Below are 19,090 nucleotides of genomic sequence, written 5' to 3'. Positions count from 1 at the left end.
GGAGTGAGGTGAGATGGACCCAGGCCCTTTTAAAACCCTTTTTTGGAGCCTCCTAGAGATTTCAGAAGGAGTTTCAGTGCCCCGGTAGACATTAGGGTAGTAGCTCCACCCTGCCGGAGGGTCGGAGCCAAATTGTCATCACATGAAACGGCTGGTACACTGCTGGCAGGCCAGGATGGAGAATGAGGGGAATTCTAAGAGCGTCCTGAGGAATTTGGGGTGGGACAGGGCTGGAGCATGGTAAAGGTAAAGTCCTGTTAAGGTCTCTGGCGGTGGAAATGAGCAAAGGTATGCATTGCATTTCCACTTCCTCCCACTTGAGCTCCAAAATTGGGACCAAGCCACTTGAGACTTGGTTTGAGGGACTCCCAGGACACTTCTTATCCCTGTACTCACTCACCTCAGATAGCCTGGGCTTCGGAGCTGCCATGGCTCTAACAAAATCCCCACGTGGGGGGAAATCTGCCCCTTCTTCTTCTGGGTCAGGGTGAAGTGTGGTGGTCCCTTGCAACGCGAGAGCATCTTGACACGCTGCCCTACTGTAGGACCTTTCATTTAGTGTTTTCTTTACCTGTCTCTGCAGTGGGAGTAGCAGAGGAACTATGGTATCTTAAGAAGGCTATGAAGGACCCCCAGTCCTCCTTGTGTCCCTGTGCTTCCTGAGCAACATCCATACCCATGAGACCAAAGTCAGGTTCAGGGGTGTAGCTAGCCAAGCTGGGACGTGTTGACAGATGCCTACTACTACTACAGATGATCATTTGGTGGGCTGCCTGCTGCTCAGTCCTGGTAGCTGCTCCTTGTACCCGGACACTTTGGATGGTGCATACGCGAGTGCTGGTGTGAGACCGCGTGTTTTAGAGAGGGTTGGCTGCGTGACACTCGCAGGCACCTATATAGTCTAAGCGAGCATGTGTGATGCTGTGAGATGAGGCCACTGGTATGCTGGTGGGTGTATGTATGTGAGAAAGGGAGAGAGAGGGGGAGAGTGAAGGAGAACACATGGATACCCAGGGATGTGTGAATGAGACGAAAATTTGCACGTAGCTGTGCATGCGAGTGGCTCGAATAGAAGCATGTGCGTAGCATAGAAAAAGCAGGGAAGATGCTTGGGATTCAGAGCGAACGCCTGCTGAGTGCCTGCGGTGCATGACGGTGCAGGAATGTATCAGTGGATACGAGCCTGCACAAAGATGGTGCAGAAACCCCTCCTGGTCATGCCTGGAGTGTGCTTTGCAAGTGTGCAACCCCGCACCAGGAGATCGCTCATACGTACATGAGAGGGCGTGCGTACGGGTGTTTTTTCAATAGGATGTGACTCTTTCTTGAACTCACCTGTTAGCAGCCTTTCCCTCCCCATCCCTCTCCCCCCTCAGCAAATATCTGCTTGCTTAATTTCCCTTCAGATGTTTATTACATCGTGGAGATAATAATGCAGCAAAATACCTCCCGGTGCCACGAGCAACACCAGATTGTCTTGTAGCAACATTTAAATTTCTCTGGCTTTTTTTTTTTTTTTTTTTTTTTTCCCTGCACACAAAGAGATGTAAGATATTAAAGCCATCTCTCTCCCCGGAGCTAGTGGTGTAGCAGGGCAGGGAAAAAAGCGAGTGGAGCTTAGAAAAATGGGCTCCAGACTGCAACAGCGAGAATCCAGGGCCAAAAAAATAACAAACTACTGTGCCGGGAACTCCTCTTTCTTTATCTCTTCCTACGGAGGAAGGAATTTCTGTCCCCATTCCTCACATGATATTAAAGCCACATTACACAGGTTATCACAGCATTAGTAATTTTTAATTAATTTATCATTTAAATTAACACACTTTTTATTTTGTCAGCAATGGACTGCTACTCCCTCACTAGATTGTTCGCCTTCATACCCAGCTAAAAGGAGGATGGCAAGTTATGCTCCACCCATCTCCTCTCCTTTATAAAAGGAGCAGCCCCAAGTGCCAGTTTAGTCTCTCTTGCAGCTCGCTGGCTAAAATAAAGACCCATCGGCTCACTCGCCTCCCCGTCAATTTTACCTTTTCTGCCTCTTTTTTTTTTTTCCTTTCTTGTTGCAACAGAGCAGGGGAGGCAGTAGCGGCTCAACTCTGATGCTTGTCAAGGCTCAGCGCACGCACGCACGCACGCAACCCAGAGAGAAAACATTTTGCTCTCACCTGTCTCCAAACCCAAAGCAAACCTCACGTCCAAGCAAACCGCCGACACTTTGAACGAGAAGGCACCCGAGCCAGAATCTAATGTAAGGGGAAGAAATTCTATGTGCTGTAGCAACTTTCCGCTAAAAAGCAAGCAGGCGTAAGGAAGAAAAGGAGCATTTTACGAAAATGACACCTTAAGGAAGATTTTATTTTCGGATTTTGTACCAAACTTTGGAAAAGTTGTTTGTTTTCTTTTTAATTGTTATTTTGTCCATCTTTTTCTAAGAACATTGAGTCGTCGTCACCTGCGTGTAAAATCTTTCACATATACATATTTTAAAAAGGAAGAAAATCAAGAGGAAAAATAGCATGTGGACCACCTAGCAAAAGGCAGCGCCAAAGCATCCCTCGCGGCAAGGGGGGCGCAGGCTCTGGATGCGTCTAATTTCGAGGGACTGCATTTTTTTTCCACCGGGCTTATGAGATAGCACAGAGACAGGCAAGTCACCGAGATTACTTCTGTCTCCCCTCACCACCACGACCACCTCCTCTTCCAAGGGCTCCTGCAACTCTCCCAGCAGAGCCCGGCTCGGCGGGGACATGGGAATGCGCGGCGCCCTCGATGCCTGAGGCCGGGCGGCCGCGGGGCTCTCTGCGGGAAGCGCTTCCCTCCCGGGGCTCGCCGTCCATGTGCCCGCAGCCGGCGGGGCCTGAAGTCGGGATGAATTTCGGCGTGGTCTTCGCGTTCATCCTCTCCCTGCCCCTGGCCCGCATGGAGGTGAGTTTCCGTCGCCGGCAGCGGGCGGTGCTGCCGAGCTGGGAAGCCCGGAGCGGGGGAAGGAGGACCGGCGGCGGCGGCAGCGCCTCTCGCCCCGCAGGTGCGGCGGGGAGAAGCCCGGGGCTGGCCGGAGCTGCACGGCGGGGGCTCGGAGCCCCGGGCGGGCGGCGGCTTTCCTGCCCTTTTCCCTCAGAAAAGGGCTCCGCAGCAGCGCGGGCGCTAATGGCGGGCAGAGCCGGCCCTGAGGGGCAGACACCGCTTCCCGCCCCGCGGCGGGGGCTGTCCCCCCTCAGCAGGGGGAGCCTCCCCTCAGGACGGGCCCCGCCGGGGTGGATTCGCGTGGAAATAAGCCCGCCCCAGTGTATGTCGCAGGCTGGAGTGGGCGGCAGGCTGGTGGGGAAGGGGAGAGCGGGCTGAATCGGCCCCTGGTTAATGTGGGAGCAGGGGTGCTGCTGGGGAGCCCCGGGGAGCCCGCAGCCCCCTCGCCCCACCGGCAGCTTCGCCCAGCGGCTCGCACCCCGGGGCGCGGTGCCAGCCAGCGGCTCTGCCAAGCCTCTCACCCCCTCCAGTTATTTTGGCATCGCAGCATGCATGCATGCATGCAGGGACCGAGGCCCAGTTGCTACCTCCAGAACAACGCGCAGCATGAAACCCAATGTGACCGCCAAGGGACCGATGGAGAAAGGGCTGGGGGGGGCTTCGAAAGGGGCGAGGAAGGGGGACAGTATGGCTGCAGATGCCGACACCAGCGCGGCATGGTTGTTCAGTGAGGTGTGTGTCTAGCTGGGGCCATGGGAAGAGGCAGGAGATGAGTGTCTCTGCTGCGCTTGCACGGTCATGCAAGCATCTTGTCCTGCAGCCCTCCTGCACGCTCTGCTCAGGAGGAAGCCAGGCACAGGGCGGGGGCCAGGTAGTGGATTTGGCTGATGAACATACACCCCAGCCCTCTTCAGTTTCCCTAAATGGAAATCAAAGCCTCACCCTGAGACAGGGTCGAGGAAGGGGAGCCCCAGGACCCCAGATTCTTTGAACTCTGCTGCCACGTTTCATCACCTGATTGCATGCAGATTGAGGGGATCAGAAAGCCCCTAATGTTCACTCATGGTGCTCTGTTCCCACTTCAGCTCTACCCAAGGTGGCAAAACCACGGGTTGGATCTGCAGCTTAGGGGCTCTCAGGGGCAGGAAATATCCTTCCACCAACACTTTTCTGCCTTTGCATCATTTCTTTCTCTTCCTTCCTCATTTTTGGGCAGCCCCTCTTGTGGGTGGCAGGGAAGGGGTTGGGTGTGAGGCATCGCATCACCTCCTTATGGGCCCATTTTGCCCTTGCCCAAGCCGCAAAGGGAAGCAGTTAGAGCTGTGGGCTGCCCAGTGGTTATGTTTGTTTTGGGCAGAGGATGGTATTTCCTCTGTGGGTGGCTCAGATCTCTTCCCTCCATACAGCGTGAAACATCAGCTATGGTTGGCACTGGGGAACGGTGAAGATGGAAATGTCTGATCCTGGGGGGCTGTACTATACTCTGTACTGTACTGGGGACTGTGTTGTAATCACATTAAAAGACTGCACAGCTCTATGAAAGCCTAGCAGGGTTAGAGTTGGGGAATTCTGGCTCTTGGGAGGTTTCTTGAGAGGAATCATGATATTCGTCACTTTATGACAAGAAGTCATAACCAAGAAGGTTCCTGCTTGGGTAGATGCTTCTGCCTGCAGTCCCGACATCTACTTTGAGGGCAGTGTGTTGCACCTCTGCACCAGGTGCATACAGCACAACTAAGACCAGGCTGATGAGCCACAGTCATCCTCTTAACAGGGCTTGCACGTCCTCCTCAGCCCTGTTGGAGAAAGTGCACAGGGAACAGTAGCTCCGCCTGATCAGTAGAGGCCTGAGCCAGGAGATGAAACCTCCTGAGTTCTTCTCCCTCTTCAATCACACCCATCTGGAGCTGGAGGGCCCTGGAGCTCTTCCAGTGGGAGGGAGTACGAGCCTCAGCGAGAAGGTATTTGCCAGTTGGGAAGCAAGGATGCTAAACCAATTTGCATTTGCCCCTCAGGCTGTAATAGTTGCCTTGCAACATTTACAGAGATGGGCTGAGCCCAGTGTGGTTGTGCTGGGGTGAAGCCCCACTGGCAGGGCTTTCTGGAATTCCCAAGGAATGGGGTGCGGCCAGGTGCTTGCTTATAACCTTGGCCCAGCTCCCCATTGTGTCTTCCTGGTGCAAGGCTCCAGGGCTCTTCCCAAGTCTTTCTAGCATGAGGCTGTGACAAGGACAAAGCAGTGGAAGCTGGGATGGATGACATGTCTGGGGTGAGCTTGTGGAAGGAGCTGCCTCCCTCTCACCATCAGCTGATGCTCAGCAGCACGAGAGAATGACAGTGGTTCCTGTGCTGTTTGCAGGGCTGCCAGTACACAACGAGCCCTGGGGCTAGAAATGCCTCCAGCCCTCTCAGTGGAGGTGTGGGGGGAGTGTGGAGGAGCAGGGTGGAGCAGTGGAGTCCCCCTTGAAATGGGAAGAGGGTGGGTAGGTCTGGTTCTATTTTAGGAACGTGGGCTAGATCAAACGTTGAGTTTCAGTCTTTTAAGGGAGGAAAACATAAGCTGCCATCCCACATGGAAGGGGCTCGTGTGAGGAGGGTTGTGCCTGCTGCGGGGAAAGGCACGCGTAGTCCTCCAGCAGGCAGATGTCAGGGTGCGAACGTCACCAGGAGTGGTGCTGGAAGGATAGAAGCCCTGTGCCAGGGGAGCGAGAGCCTCGGGTTCAGCAGGCTGGTGGCAGGTGCTGCCGGTCTTGATCTCTGCCTGGGAATGTGGGGAGTCTCCCCTCAGGGTCCTCACATCAGCTTCAGAGGGAATTAAAAAATGTTGTTTGTTTGGGTTTTTTTTGCCTGGCTGATCACTCGAGACCCTGCTGCCAAGATCCCCTGCCACGGTCAGTGTGGACGTGCTCAGGAAAGTCCTCCTCTCCTGGGCAGAGGAGCAGATAGCTGGGTGCTTTCCTACCCTGGGGCCACTGCTGCTGCTACCCTTCTGTCCTTCTGTGTGCAGTCACACCACCCAAAAAAAGAGGCTGGAGGAGTCCTCACCTTGGGAATATCTTTGGCTGGTTTATTTGAGCCCTGAGGGTCTGCCTTCCCCACCGGTTGCACAATCTTTGCTCCCTCCTCCTCTGTATCCACTGTGCTACCATGAGAGACACACCTTCAAGCAAGACTAAAACCATTGCCTGTGAATAGCCGGAGGGAGGACGGGAGCACAGCCGTGCATATTCGCTGCACCACCTCTGCGGTGGCTGATCCCAAGGGGACCTTTCAGCATCCCCAGTTCTCAAAAGCATACGTTGGCAGAAAGCTGCAGAGGTGGGGTTAGACAGGAGGCTGATTTCGGGAAAGTATGGGAGTGGGGACAGGGGAATGTCCTGTTTGCAGGTCATTGCTGCACGTGCATCGGTTTGCAGCGGCCAAACAGCAGTGCTGACATCTGGGAGGAGGGAGGCAAAGCTGACGCGCTGAGAAGCCCTGGTGTCACAGCCGCAGCGCAGAGCAGCTGCCGGGCGGGCAGGGCCCCTGCCCAGGTGCTCTGCTGCCTTGTGTCAGGTGTGCCCTGGCTCTCCCCCCACGAGTGCCAGCAGCCAGGAGAAGGGGAGGGGATGTCTCCGCCAGGGGACTGGCAGGGTGGGGGGTGCCCCTGCAGTTCAGGGGAGTGCCAGGCACTGGGAGCAGAGGGAGGGAGGGAAGAACAAACTTTCTTCTAGGAGTTCAGGACCTCGCAGGAATACAAGGCCAGGCCTTGGGGCCCTTGACAACCAGCCAGGAGTCCATTGAGACAAAAGTCTTCTTTCATCTGCCGCACAGTTAAAGGAGATTGTTAACCTGTGTTAGACAAATAACTCCAGAGGAGCTGCTAAGCAGGAAAAGCACCAGCTGCTTGGGCTGGTCTGTTGGAGATCCCACCTCCTGCAATGCTCCTCCACCTTTAGAACCCATGGGATCAGGTGGAGGTCGCTGATGGACCTCTGCTTCCCTGTGTCCCATCCCCACCAAGTGCCCCAAGCCTGGGTGTGTGTGGTGCCCCGACCTCAGAGCCCTCCAGGCACAGGGCCTGGATGGGGGGCCAGAGGCATGGCTGTTCCCAGTTACAGACCCCAGTGGCAGCAAGGACAAGTCATGCAGCTCAGGTGTGCATAGCTGCTCTTAGGGCAGCCTTGGACACGATTCTGCAGCGCTAGAGGAAAGTAAGGAGCTTCACAGGCTTGCAGTTGTTACTGGCAGAGCCACCTCACAAACCCTGGGGAGGAGGACAGGATTATGAGCTATGTGGGCTGGTGATACGCCGTAGCCATGCTGATAGTATCTGCAACAAGAAAAAATTGGCACCTAGAACTGCTGCTGTGAGCAGGGAGCGGAGCTTGTTCCTACAGGCAGTCCCCAGCAATCCGGCTCCTGAGGGCCTGCATTTTCAATCCCTGATTTGTATCTGTTCCCCCTGCTCAGTTAGCAAGGTGACACCTCCCAGCTCGCCTCCAAAGTCACCGAGACTCGTAACACCTGCCCACACTCTCCCCCAGCGAGTGCCGGAGTTTAAAATAAAGTTCCATTTCCTACACGTATTAAGTGTCAGGAAGGACCAGGGGCATCAGTGCACAGCAGCTTTCGTACACAAATGCATTTGGCTGACAGGTGCAAACATTAAAAAGCCTGCAAGTTCACCACCCAGCGCTGAGCTCTGGCTTCAAGTACTGGGAATTGCAAATGATCCCTTTTCCAGTAAATGTGTGTGGCGCAAGGCAGGGAAGTGCTGCAGAGCCTCTCCGGCACTGGGCTGTTGGTCCCACTCTTCCTCACGCAGCAGGAGTTGTCAGAAGGCATCTTCATTTTGCTGCTATTCAGTGATGCCTGAATTATACAAGTCTCTCTCTCGCTGTGCATTCATCACTGATGCTGCTTCCCTCTCCCTCAGAGACTTGAGGAAGTGATGCTTGGGGATGTAAAATCTGCTTTTCGCTGCAGGCAGACAGCAAGATCTGTGGTGAGATGTGACAGTGACAGGGACGGAGTTGGGCAGAGAGGCTTGATCTGACTCGAACTCTCTGGTGGATCTGGTTGTGGAGGTTTAGGACGCAAGTGTTGTCTGCTCTGCAGCTGTCCTGGAGGTTTCTGCCCTGTGACTTGGGCTGCAGCAGCCTTCAAGCCACTGTCTTCTAGTTGAAGTTATTGTATTAGAGGGTGGGCTAGCAGGGCTGAGGAGGGAGCCCTCCTACTGCCCTGTTAGTAGAGGTGATGGGCAGGCGGCCAAGGGACAGGCGCGTGTGGGAGGGTGCCAGGCTCAAGCAGCCATGCAAAAGTGGCTGCAGGTTTGGGCTAAAGCCCTCAAGGTTTAAAAGCCAACGTTTAACCTGCCTGGTGGTTTTCCTCCACTCCGAGTGGAAGGAAAATGTTCTACACTGAAAGCAGGCAAGGAGGGAATAGCTGTACACTAGCAGGACCACACACATGCTGCCAACTGCCCATAAAAACCCACATGAAACCCCCTGTGTTTCACAAGCACACGAGCCAAGTTCTCCGTTACAGGGGCATGTGTAGGGCTGTGGCTCAGACAGCATCCAGCACCCGGCTGAAAGAGCAGCTTTTCCACATGAGTAGCCCTGAATGAAGAGAGCTAGGAGCTATGCAAACACTTTGGCCAGTACTTTCCTCCGTCTCTTTTTCTAGCCTTTCGGAAGTATGTTTTAATCAGTGCTTGCTTTCCCACACCGCTCCTTTGTAGTCCTGTTAAGTGCTGTCACTGGGGCCCATTCAAGCCTGATGTCAGAGCAAAATTCCCAAGAGATTGATGGCATAGCACCTGCCCACACAAACCCTGAATTTGGCCCATCATCTGATCTATAAACCTTCTTACTCAAGGTTTTTGGCACTGGCATGCAATGACATCCAAACTCTCACGTGTTTCTTCATCCCGATCAGCTCCTCAGCCCACCGCCTCGAACAGCCTTCCGTGTCCTCCCTGCAGCGTTTGTGGTTTCACTGGGGCAGCTTCAGCTGCAAAGGTCAATCTTCCTCTCCAACCCCCACCTTTTTTTTTCTTTTTAAAAGAGTATGCAAATGATGTATATTATTGGGCCGCTGTGGTTTGAAAACACACGCGCACGCACACGCACATACACACGATATCTGACAAAGCCCGTGAGGGAGTTTCATAACAGAGGGAAATATTGGGAAGGTTTTATCTGATAGCGTAAGGGAAGTCTGTTAAAACGCGTTTACTGCAGGCAGTAGGAATGAGAGGCCACCTGGAGAAGTCATACAGCACCGGAGAAGGAAGCCTTGCTGGCTGCTTGCATACCGTTTGGGGATCTGCTTTGCAGCCTGGGCATTTTTTTGCTTTTTCAGTCTCCCAACCACTTTGTGAGAGGCAGCGAGAGGGGCTCTCTCGCTTTTGCTCAGGTTTCAGGCTCGTGCGTTCATGAGGGCATGTCTTTGTGTTTCACTGGTTCTGTCATCCCGCCTCTGTGCTCCTTCGACTTCATCCACTCCAGCCCCGTGACACAGTCAGTATTTGCAAGTCACCTCTCTAATGCTTGTTTCTCCCCTTTTCTTTTTGTCATCTGGCAGGGGGACCCCATACCTGAAGACATTTATGAGATTTTGGGTGGCAGCTCAGTGCGCTCCATCAGTGACCTCCAGCGCGCCCTGCGGATAGACTCCGTAGGTAAATCTCCTCTTCACCAAACACTCCTCTATTTTTTCTTAACTTTCAGCATGGGAAGGGAGGGGATATTATGTTTTCCAGCAGGTACACTACCAACACACCTCACTATAAATATAGGAACCATTCAGGAGCCAAGACCTGGCTGTTTACACACCCAGCCCCCATGAAAGCTGTGGGAATTAGGCAACTAGATGCTTTTTTAGATCTCCCCCTAACTGCCTGGTCTATCAAGGGGCACTGGCTTCCAAAAATGATAGGAGATGGGCAAGGTGAGTGCAAGGAACTGAAGTCAGCACTTTTCACCCTGGGAGGTGCGCAGGCAGCAGGGCTTGAATTGGTCAAGGATCAGTTTAGGAGGTGGAGAAAATAGGAGGTGGAAATAGTGTGGTAGAGGAGGAAGGGGCTGAGTGGGTTCTCAGGTTTAGCATCCACAAGAGTCCATGGGCTCCTAGAGGCTCTCAGGATGAGAGCGGAAGAGCACATGGCCATGGGTGTGATGCAGGACAGGGGCTAAGTCAGGGTAGCATCGCTTTGCCTCCTGCCCGTAGATAAGAGCTCCAGGGGCTGCAGTGCCTCAGGGTCAGTTGGCCAGGGCTGACCGCAGTGAGCGGCAGGAGCAGCGAAGCGTGGAGGGGTCGGCACGTGTGGGAATTGGAGCACGCGCCACGGCGGCTGGGCTGGCCCAGGAATTTATTTATAAACGGTCTCTTCAGAGCAAATTCCTTTCTATTCTAACCCTGCTCCCGCCCGTCGTCCCCCGGCCCCCCCAGCTTGCCTTCTCTCTCGTGTTTTGTCTGTTTGGAGCTTTGTAATCCTTGCCGAGACACTATCTACGGGGGAACAGAATTTCCTGCTTTTGTTTCCTATGCCAGTCCAACCACTGGCGCAGTCTCAAAAGCATTCCCGCTGCCTTTCAAAACGGCCCTGGAGGGGCAGGGGGGGAGAAGCAAGGGGGAGGGCACCAGCTGCGTTCAGCTATTGTTTGCCTTAGAAAGAGGCGACGAGGCTCCCCACCACCGCCACAGCCGCTCCCTGCCCTCACCAGTTCCCTCCTCCTTGTCCACGAGCCACACAATGGGGCAACTTCCAAAATTAGCTGTGCTGGATTGTCCCAGGCTGGTACCCCCACCCCAACCGTCTTCAGTGCTGAGCCAGGGTGTAGAAGGACAACCTGGGGGAGGGAGGGACCCAGTTTTCAATAGATGTGTTTCGAGTCAACAGTTGTTGCTATTCCCTCTCCCCCCATCAACTCAACCTCCCTATAAAAGGCAGCCCCCACCCTCGTTTGATAAAATGCCAGGCGGCACAGGATGGAGGGGTGGGGAAGGAGTGGCTGAGAAGATGCATGCAGTCTGTCATGTCCCAGTGTCTAAGGAACAGATACATCTCTATCGCAGATACCAACCACCCTCACAATTAAGAAATAAAGGGGCTTCTCTTGTTCGCTTGAAAAGCCCAGGGGTATGAGAGAAGGCTGCAGAACTTTGAGTCACTGGTTTCACTTCAGGTCCCAGATGGGAAAGGCTGGTCAGGGAAACAGAAAATGCTGCTGTGAAGCTGTCTCTTTGTTGCAGCCTGTGGCTCTCATCTGGTCCCCGGAGTGACCAAGGGGCATCACCGTTTGCTTGCCCAGTGTGGAATTAGTGTATTAGCAAAGTAATCCCAAAGCAGCTGGGGCTATTCCCTGTGCTGTCAATGCCCCATGTACGTGTCACAGTTGCTGCCCTCCACTGACTGCACAGGGAGTCAGGATTAGGCAGCTCTAGGAGGCAGATGAGTTGAGATAGTGCTCTCCCATCCGTAGGCACTACTGTAGACCTTAACTGTGGCTGCCCGCCAAGCAGGCATGACCATCTAAGCCAGTCATATGGACATCCTCTGTAGCTCCCTGGAGAGCTACGTGCCCTTCTAGAGCGTGATCTACCAGATCTCGTTTTGGGTGTCTGCCTCAGGGAGAGATGGTGTCCTAGAATCAATCATGCCTCTCCAGCCACTTTAAAGTGTGTCTGTCAGCCCACCTCGCGTATAGATGTTGATTCCTCAGGCACATGATTGCTGCCTTGTGAATACAGCCCCTGTGCACCCATCCTAAATCCTTCAGTGATTGCTTCAGAGCTAAGCAGAGAGCAAAGCCCCTGCACCCCCTTATAAGAGGGCTACACTAGGGCAGGACTGAGGAAGAGGGATGGGACATGATAGGTATCGGAAGTCTGCTCCACCGCACATCTGATAAACAGAGATCTTCCACTGGCCCCAAATTCCCTTTAAGAAAATTGCTCCCTTGATGCTGACGTCCATTCAGCTTCCTTCAGCTGCTAAAGCAGGTCAGAGAAGGAAAGAGCTGTGGCTGGGTGGGAGCTATCTCTGAGTGCGGCCATTGTCCAGAGCTCAGGAGGGGCTGCATGTTGGAGTACTCCATGGGGATTATGGGCATTTCTCTATTCAGCGCTTCCTATGGGAAAAAGCGGTGGGGTGGGAGGGAACTGCTCAGGGCTGGCCTGAATGCTATCTGCCTTCCTCTCCCATCGCTGACCGAACTGCCTCCAGACTCTGCAGCTTGCCTTAGAGTAGTATAGGGGAAAAGTAATTTTAACTTTATTTTTCTGTTCTTCTGTCATAAAACTGACTCTAACCTAGAGCAGCTGCGGTGGGTTGGGAGAGAGAAAGTAAGCACCCCACCTCCCATCCATCATCCTCTTCACCTGCCCCCTCACATTCCAACTCTACCAGTCCCAAGCCATCCTAGCAAGGCACCTCAGTGTTATATACCACATTTTCTGCTGGTCCCGTCTGGTCTTTGAGCCTCCTTGCCATATCCTGGTTTCAGCCAGCTTATCTGGGTCCCTCTGCTACTGCTCTCTGACACCAGAAAGCCCTGCCATAGGCCTTGTCATTCTTGAGCTGGAGTTTTCCTCTCCCAGACCTCTCTGGGACTCCTCTTTCACGATAGGCTTGTTGCTTTGAACTGCCTAGCCTGAGCAAAGAACAAACCTAGAGTCTCCGTGCCCCAGCACAGCTGTGACCTTGCTGGTGGATTTATACCTAGCGTGACGTACTGGGGCCATGGCTTATCCCACGTCTCTGCACTTTGCCTGATGAGCAGAGCACAAATGCGTGCTGTCTTCTCCTGCCTTTACCTGGTACTATTAGGTTATGCCTTTCCCTTTGCAGAGGAGGATAGCTCGAGCCTGGACCTGAATGCAACTCAGACTGGTAAAAACCCCGTGGCCCTGTCTCGAGAGCGACGAAGCCTAGGTGAGTTGAGGGCGTTGCACCTTGTGATTGTTGGGGCGCTCACGTGAGCAGCTGTGGGTGGGTGCAGATGCATGTCTGAGATACATGTGTGGGGATAAAGGTTACAGTGCTCATGGATGTGTAGACAGATGAGAAGGAGGGTCTGGCCCTCACGTAAGAGCTGGCTGTTACACCCCAGGAGAGCAGGAGAGGGAGTCTGGTGCTGATTTGCTCTAAAGAAGTGCCAACTCCTGCCTAAGACGGCTGCTGCACTAAGAAGCATCATTTTACTGGGGCCTCCTTCACAGGGCTTGGATCTCTCTAGGGAGGAGGCTGGAGGGGTGGGAGAGAAGGTGGCTGCAGTGGGTTGGTAACAGCTGCAAATCCCATTTCATCCCCCCTTCTTCTGTCGGCCCTCCATAGATGCTCTGGCAGCAGCAGAGCCAGCTGTCCTCGCGGAGTGCAAGACGCGGGTGGTGGTCTTTGAAATCTCCCGCAACATGGTGGACAGCACCAACGCCAACTTTGTGGTGTGGCCGCCCTGCGTGGAGGTGCAGCGCTGCTCTGGGTGTTGCAACAACCGCAACGTGCAGTGTCGCCCCATGCAGATTCGTGTCCGGCACGTCCAGGTAAGGGAGACCCCTCCCACTGCTTCCTCCTCCCACAGCCCACCTCCATCCCTACCCCCCAAAACCAAAACCACAGTGGGTGTCAGGTACAGGGCTCACACAGCTGTCTGTTCCCTCGCACTCCCTCTGCAGTCACGTCTTCTGCGTTAGCCATGCAGTGCTGCAGCCTCTAGTGTGGGGTGATGTCCCTGCCAGCTGCTGGGAGGGCTGGTGCTGTCCAGCAGCTGGGGACTGTCACCACAGCAGAGCTACAAGGCGCCATCCCCAGCTGCAGCTCCATGCCATGGCTATTTCTGTGGCTCGAGGCGGCCTTGTCTGCTGTGTTAGAGCAGAAGAAACAGGATGCTTTCATTGCGGGAACTGTTTCTGAGGCAGAGGAGGGCTTGCAGTGTCAGTCTCCATCCCCCCACTGCTGCTGCACCTTCTTCTCATGACGTTCACTTGAGCAGCTTCTCCTCTTTCTCAGCCTCACGGTTACCTCGTGACCCACTCCAGCAGCAAGCAGACACCTGATGGCTAACCTCTTGCTCTGATCCTGCCCTCCTCACAGCTACCAGTGATCTCCTCACAGCTTCCTCCCAGACAGCTTGTTTAAAAATAATACTCATCCCATACTAATCCTCTGCCTGAGCTGTAAGAGACTCCCCCAGGCAGGCGGCAGAGGTTGGCTGGGAGAGTTTGTATTCACACAGCCCTTTTCATCAGGAAATTCCTTTCTCAGAAAAGCCAGGCTGAATGAGGGAAAAATGGGGGGCGGGGGGGGGGGGGAGCAGGAGTTGTTTTTGTGGAAAAAACAAGTGAGAGGTCAAAAGCTGGCCTGAAAAAGTGACCTGGAAATGGTTTCTTTGAGGACAGAGGTCTCTCTATTGTTTGGCTGGAAGTGTTTGTCTAGTGAGCAGCGTGTGGTCTGAAGCGTGTGGAGTGGGCTTTCAAGGAAAGATAAACAGCCTGGCTGCTTCGGTGCTGGCTGAGGGATGCTGCTCGGGGCAGTGGGTTTAGAGGAATTCAATCCCAGATGCGCAGCAGAGCAAGTATTTATAGCCTGCGGAGCACTTCAGGGAAGGCGGTCTTATTAGATAAGCTGAGTGGGGTCAGGCCTGGCTGCTCCCGGAGTGGGAGGATACCCTAGAAAGCTCGTGCCCTGTGGTGGGATATGGAACAGTGAGCCTTCCCTCTGAGTCAGCACTGGTGGAGAGTCTGAGGGAATTTCAAGAGTACCGCCTTTCCTGTGAAATGCAGAGCTGAGGTCTTCAGCCCTGCGAGTTATTAAAGAGCTTGAGACAAATTCAGACAGGCCTCAGCAGAGCTGGTGAAGCTGTGTTTGCTTGCATCGGGCCCGAGTTTTTTTATCCTTTTGCCCTTCCTGTAGGGTCCTGTGGGAATTAATTCTGGTTGCCCCTAGGTCTCTGCCATCACAGCTGTCAGAAACAAGCTACTGTATTCTGCACGTTCCATGTTTCTGTCTGTGATCAACCAGTCGTCCTGCTTAAGCAGCAGCAATAGTTAGGAATGGGGGAAACATCAAAACTAGCCTGGTCTTAGGTCTGCCCTGCTGGTGTGTGAAGAGTTAGCTCCCATACACACCACCCCTGAATTTGAACCGTGGACTATAAACTGCCTTCTGACCCTTTAGGAAGAAAGCCAGTACCGAAGCGTACTGACACTGGTTATTTTTACAGAGTGGGAGCTACAGATGTTTTCATCTTTTGCTTGCCTCCCTCTTCCAAATAGGTGAACAAGATTGAATTTGTCCAGAGGAAGCCAAAATTCAAAAAAGTCATTGTGCCTTTGGAGGACCATGTGCAATGTCGGTGTGAAGCGGTGTCCAGTCAGCCCCCCAGGAACAGCCGGCCAGGGCTACGTGAACAGAGACGTAAGGATCTTGGCATTAGCGTGGAGGGAGGCGTGAGAAGAGAGGGTGGGGAGGGAGGAAAGAGCCCTGCGCTCGTTTCAATCTGTTTAGCACCAGTGAATCCCATGGGCCTTCACTGGTTTATACCAGCCGAGGGACCTTTCCCAGGGTGTCTGGCTGCCAGCAAGGGGCTGGAACTGAGGGAAATGAAGGGGGGGAAGGTGAGAGGTGAGGGGAAGGGCATCGTGGGAAAAGGGAGAGAGCAGAGACTGTGGAGAACAGAGGATGAGGGACACAAGAACAGAAGAAGGAGGCCTTGTGGCCCTCCCGTTGCAGACCTCTGTTGATAGCATGTGGAGAAAGATATTTCAACAGGACCCAGCTGCCGCTCACTGTACAGACACTCTCCCCTCTGTTTTGGCAGGCTTGTCACCGTCGTTCACCACAGCCGCTGTCTCACAGAGGCAGCGAGTACGCCGGCCGCCAGCGCAGAAGAGGAAACATAAGAAGTACAAGCACGTCAACGATAAGAAAGTGCTGAAAGAAATCCTCGTAGCATAGAAGTGCTGGCAGGGGAGAAAGAGCACAAGGCAGGTAACAGCAAGCTGGCTTTTCCAGTCAGGAGAAATGCTCTCCCAGGACACAGTTTTGCCCAAGCACCTCTGACACTTCCTACAGCTCCAGCTGCTCGTTCAGTGTGGGACTACTGCAGGGCCTGGGTGTGATAAAACCGGGGTTGAAGGAGGGGGAAGGACTAGGCTGGGACCCAACACGTGCATCATATTTATGGCTTTATGGCTCTTCACAGAGGTGGAAAGATCAGGCTGCAACCATACTTGCTCTCGGGCCCTGCCCTCCCCTTTCTCTGCCTCCCTTACAGGCAGAGAGTGAGCCTGACTTCTCTCTACACCTAAACTTCCTCGGGCTCCATGTAATTAATCTCTTCTGTGGAGTCTGTGGAGCAACTCCTGTTCTCCTTTCTCTACTGCTTCTCCATTGAAAGCAGAGCATTAATGTTGCTCTGGGGATCTCTTTTCCTTTTATTTCATTAGTTGAGTTGGCAGAAAGACTGAAAAGCACCGACACTTTCAGTTCATCTCTCTCCTAGCGGGAAGCCTGTGTGCATAAGAAAGGTCATACCAGGGGAAAGGAGAACTGGAATCTCTGGCAAGAGATCTGGACTTTGTCAGCCCAGGGTCTGATTCTTCTCTCCCTGACTTGTGTAAACAGGAGTAATTCTCATGTCATCAGAAGAATTTCACTGGTACAAGGGAAAGGAGAATAAGCCCTGGTTCCGCGTGAGAGAGGGAAAGGTGCAGAAAAGAAAGAATAGCCAGGGCATGGATCTGGGGGGCACAGCCTAGCAGGGAAAGCCCTGGCCTGTGACTCAGCAGTTCCAGCTCTGCTGCAGCCTCTTGAACGAGCCTGGGCCACTCACTTCACATTCACTTCCCTTCACCTCGGGAGAGGGGGACTATGGGCTTCCATCGTGTGGCCTTTCAGGAATTGGGGACAAGGGGCACCAGGCAGTGTCTTGGGATTGGTATTCCCACGCTTAGCACTATGAGGGCTCATATTATCCTAGGATCGTCCTCGAGGATCCAAGGTTCCCAGGGTAGAGATGATGCAAACCCATGCAAATCTCAGCTCTGGCTCAAGCTGTCCAGGGGTAAAAATAGAGGAGGTCAAAAGCCCTTCTGGGCTTCTAATCTGGCACTTTGACACAAACATTTCTAGAGGAGAAAATGGGAGAAGAAGGGAGTTGCAGGGGCAGAGGGTTACATATTCTAATGCTGTGTCTGTTTTTGTTTCACTTCCAGGTTTATTTAATGTATTTGTTGTATTGCCCCCATGGGGTCCTTCAAGTGATAACTTCTCGTCTTTGTCCATCTGCCTCGACGTCTGATTCAGACGGCAATTGGTGCTTCCCTTTCCATCAATGGACCTTCTCCCACCAAAGCCTCTCCCTTCTTTCATTTACAAGCATAATTTTAAAGTTTTACACACACAAAACCAGGACAAACATGACCTCTGTGTGTGTGTGTGTATATATATATATGAGAAAAGAACAAAGTACAAATAAAACCATGAACCCTGACAGCCACAGCATGCGATGAGGACAGGACAATGCCTTCCCTGTCCAGGGGACAGGATGGAAAATGTGAAAAGGAAAGTGGGTCCAATTTCTTCCAAGAGGAGGAGAAAGACAAATGGACAGAGGGTGGAAGGGGAATACTCTCCCCTCCCCTTGTGTTTTGGGTAAGGCTGGGGAGCCTGACTGAGATCTACACTTGCACTGGACCTACATTTTGAAAACAGGCATATCTCAGATTGCCAGCGGCGACCGATGATGGAAAATGCACTAAGGACTTTTATCGCCCTACCTGGACAGATATATATTTTTAATTGTGTGTGTGTACATTTTATTTTGAAAAAAAAAAGAAAAACCAAAACCACTAAGGTATTCAACATCTCGGGGAACAGAACAAAACAAAAAAAAACCAAAACAAAGAAGCCAAATGCATTCCCCCCCTCCCTGTCCCCTCCTGCTCCTGGTGCTGACTGGAAGGTGTTTGGATCGTGGGGAAGGAGCAGACAGCAGCAGAATCGTCTCCACACCCCCGGCCCCTGCCAAGGGGAGCCATCTTTGCACATGCTGGTGGAGAATTCAACTTTCCAGGCTCGGACTCAGATTATTTTTTAAGTTCGCTCTGTATGTGTGCGCGTGTATATGTGTGTGTATATATATATATACGTGTGCGTGCGTGCGTGTGTGTGTATGTGTATTTATACATACATATATAAATATATCTATGTTCTTAAATGGATTTCATTCCCCGGTGGCAGGAAGCTCGGCGGCACGTGTACGCATCGGTTTCGTTGGGCTGGCAGAAGAGCGCGCTGTTAGTGCAGCGCGCCTGCAAGGTCCACGATGGGACAGGCAGAGACATCATCTGATCTCTCTCCGTCTTGTTGCCCTCTTCTCTCACTCTCCACCAACCCCCCAGCACAACTTCCTTGCAGGAGAAGTGGCACCACAACAAGACCAACAACAGCCAAACTTAGAAGCATGACTTAATCTCAGTGAGCTGTCCTTGCCTGCTCTGGGGTCCTGAAAGCAGAATCATGTCATTCCCACGAGGTTTTTAACCCCTTCGGGTGTCCTGTGCATCATGCCTCCACTGCTCTGTCCATGCCAATGTCCCCACATCTCCCATAATTTTTCTCACATTTTCCCTCTCATATTCCTACTGGATTTTTGCCCATTAGATGTTCCCAGCCCGCCTAACTTGGATGTTGGTCCAAGATGTGGTCAGCTCTGTGTAGGTATAGAGAAAGAAATGAGGATGGTCTTTGCAGTTGGCAGCAGCTGTCTGAGACATAAATGAGCTCTTCTAAGTGAGGAGGATTGGGAGAAGAACTGGAGGGTCAGCTGTAGAGTCCCTCCTGGGCCACTGCCTGCTCTGGAGCAGGGAGGAGGACTCTGTGGGCGAGGGCTATTTCTGCGCACCCAATACTCAGTCACCATTAGCAGAAATGTTACATATGATGGGAATTTCCAGTGTAACCTTGGAGTCCCGGTCTCGGATTGTGCCATGCTGAGTGCTGCAGAGTTACGCATGATGAAAACACCTGCCCAGAGCTAGCACCGTAGTCCACCCCCGCCCCTCCTGCCTCCAGCCGCTTCTCCGCTTGCACACACACACGCACCCCCATTGCGGGGCAAAGCCCCAGAGGGAGCCA

The 19,090-nt window shown here is 53.2% G+C and overlaps 1 protein-coding gene across 2 annotated transcripts; it reads left to right on the top strand.

The window, feature by feature from the left end:
* The first annotated feature begins 1,959 nt into the window (after nucleotides 1-1,959).
* On the top strand, nucleotides 1,960-18,156 carry PDGFB (platelet derived growth factor subunit B). Of its 2 annotated transcripts, none has more exons than XM_075077546.1 (7): nucleotides 1,960-2,925; nucleotides 9,535-9,631; nucleotides 12,803-12,886; nucleotides 13,289-13,494; nucleotides 15,226-15,367; nucleotides 15,771-15,936; nucleotides 17,167-18,156. In XM_075077546.1, exons 1-6 carry the CDS (start codon nucleotides 2,770-2,772, stop codon nucleotides 15,905-15,907), a joined length of 822 nt encoding a protein of 273 aa, XP_074933647.1. In that variant the 5' UTR covers nucleotides 1,960-2,769; the 3' UTR covers nucleotides 15,908-15,936; nucleotides 17,167-18,156. The 2 variants fall into 2 exon arrangements, with proteins under 2 accessions (XP_074933647.1, XP_074933658.1); XM_075077557.1 differs by having other exon boundaries at nucleotides 2,070-2,925; nucleotides 15,771-15,940.
* The last annotated feature ends 934 nt before the right edge of the window (nucleotides 18,157-19,090 follow it).

The sequence above is a fragment of the Phalacrocorax aristotelis genome, chromosome 1 (genome assembly GCF_949628215.1).
Source record: "Phalacrocorax aristotelis chromosome 1, bGulAri2.1, whole genome shotgun sequence".
Taxonomy (NCBI): Eukaryota; Metazoa; Chordata; class Aves; order Suliformes; family Phalacrocoracidae; genus Phalacrocorax; species Phalacrocorax aristotelis.
Note: the sequence above shows the minus strand (reverse complement) of the source record. Positions and strands in the feature narration are given on the sequence as shown.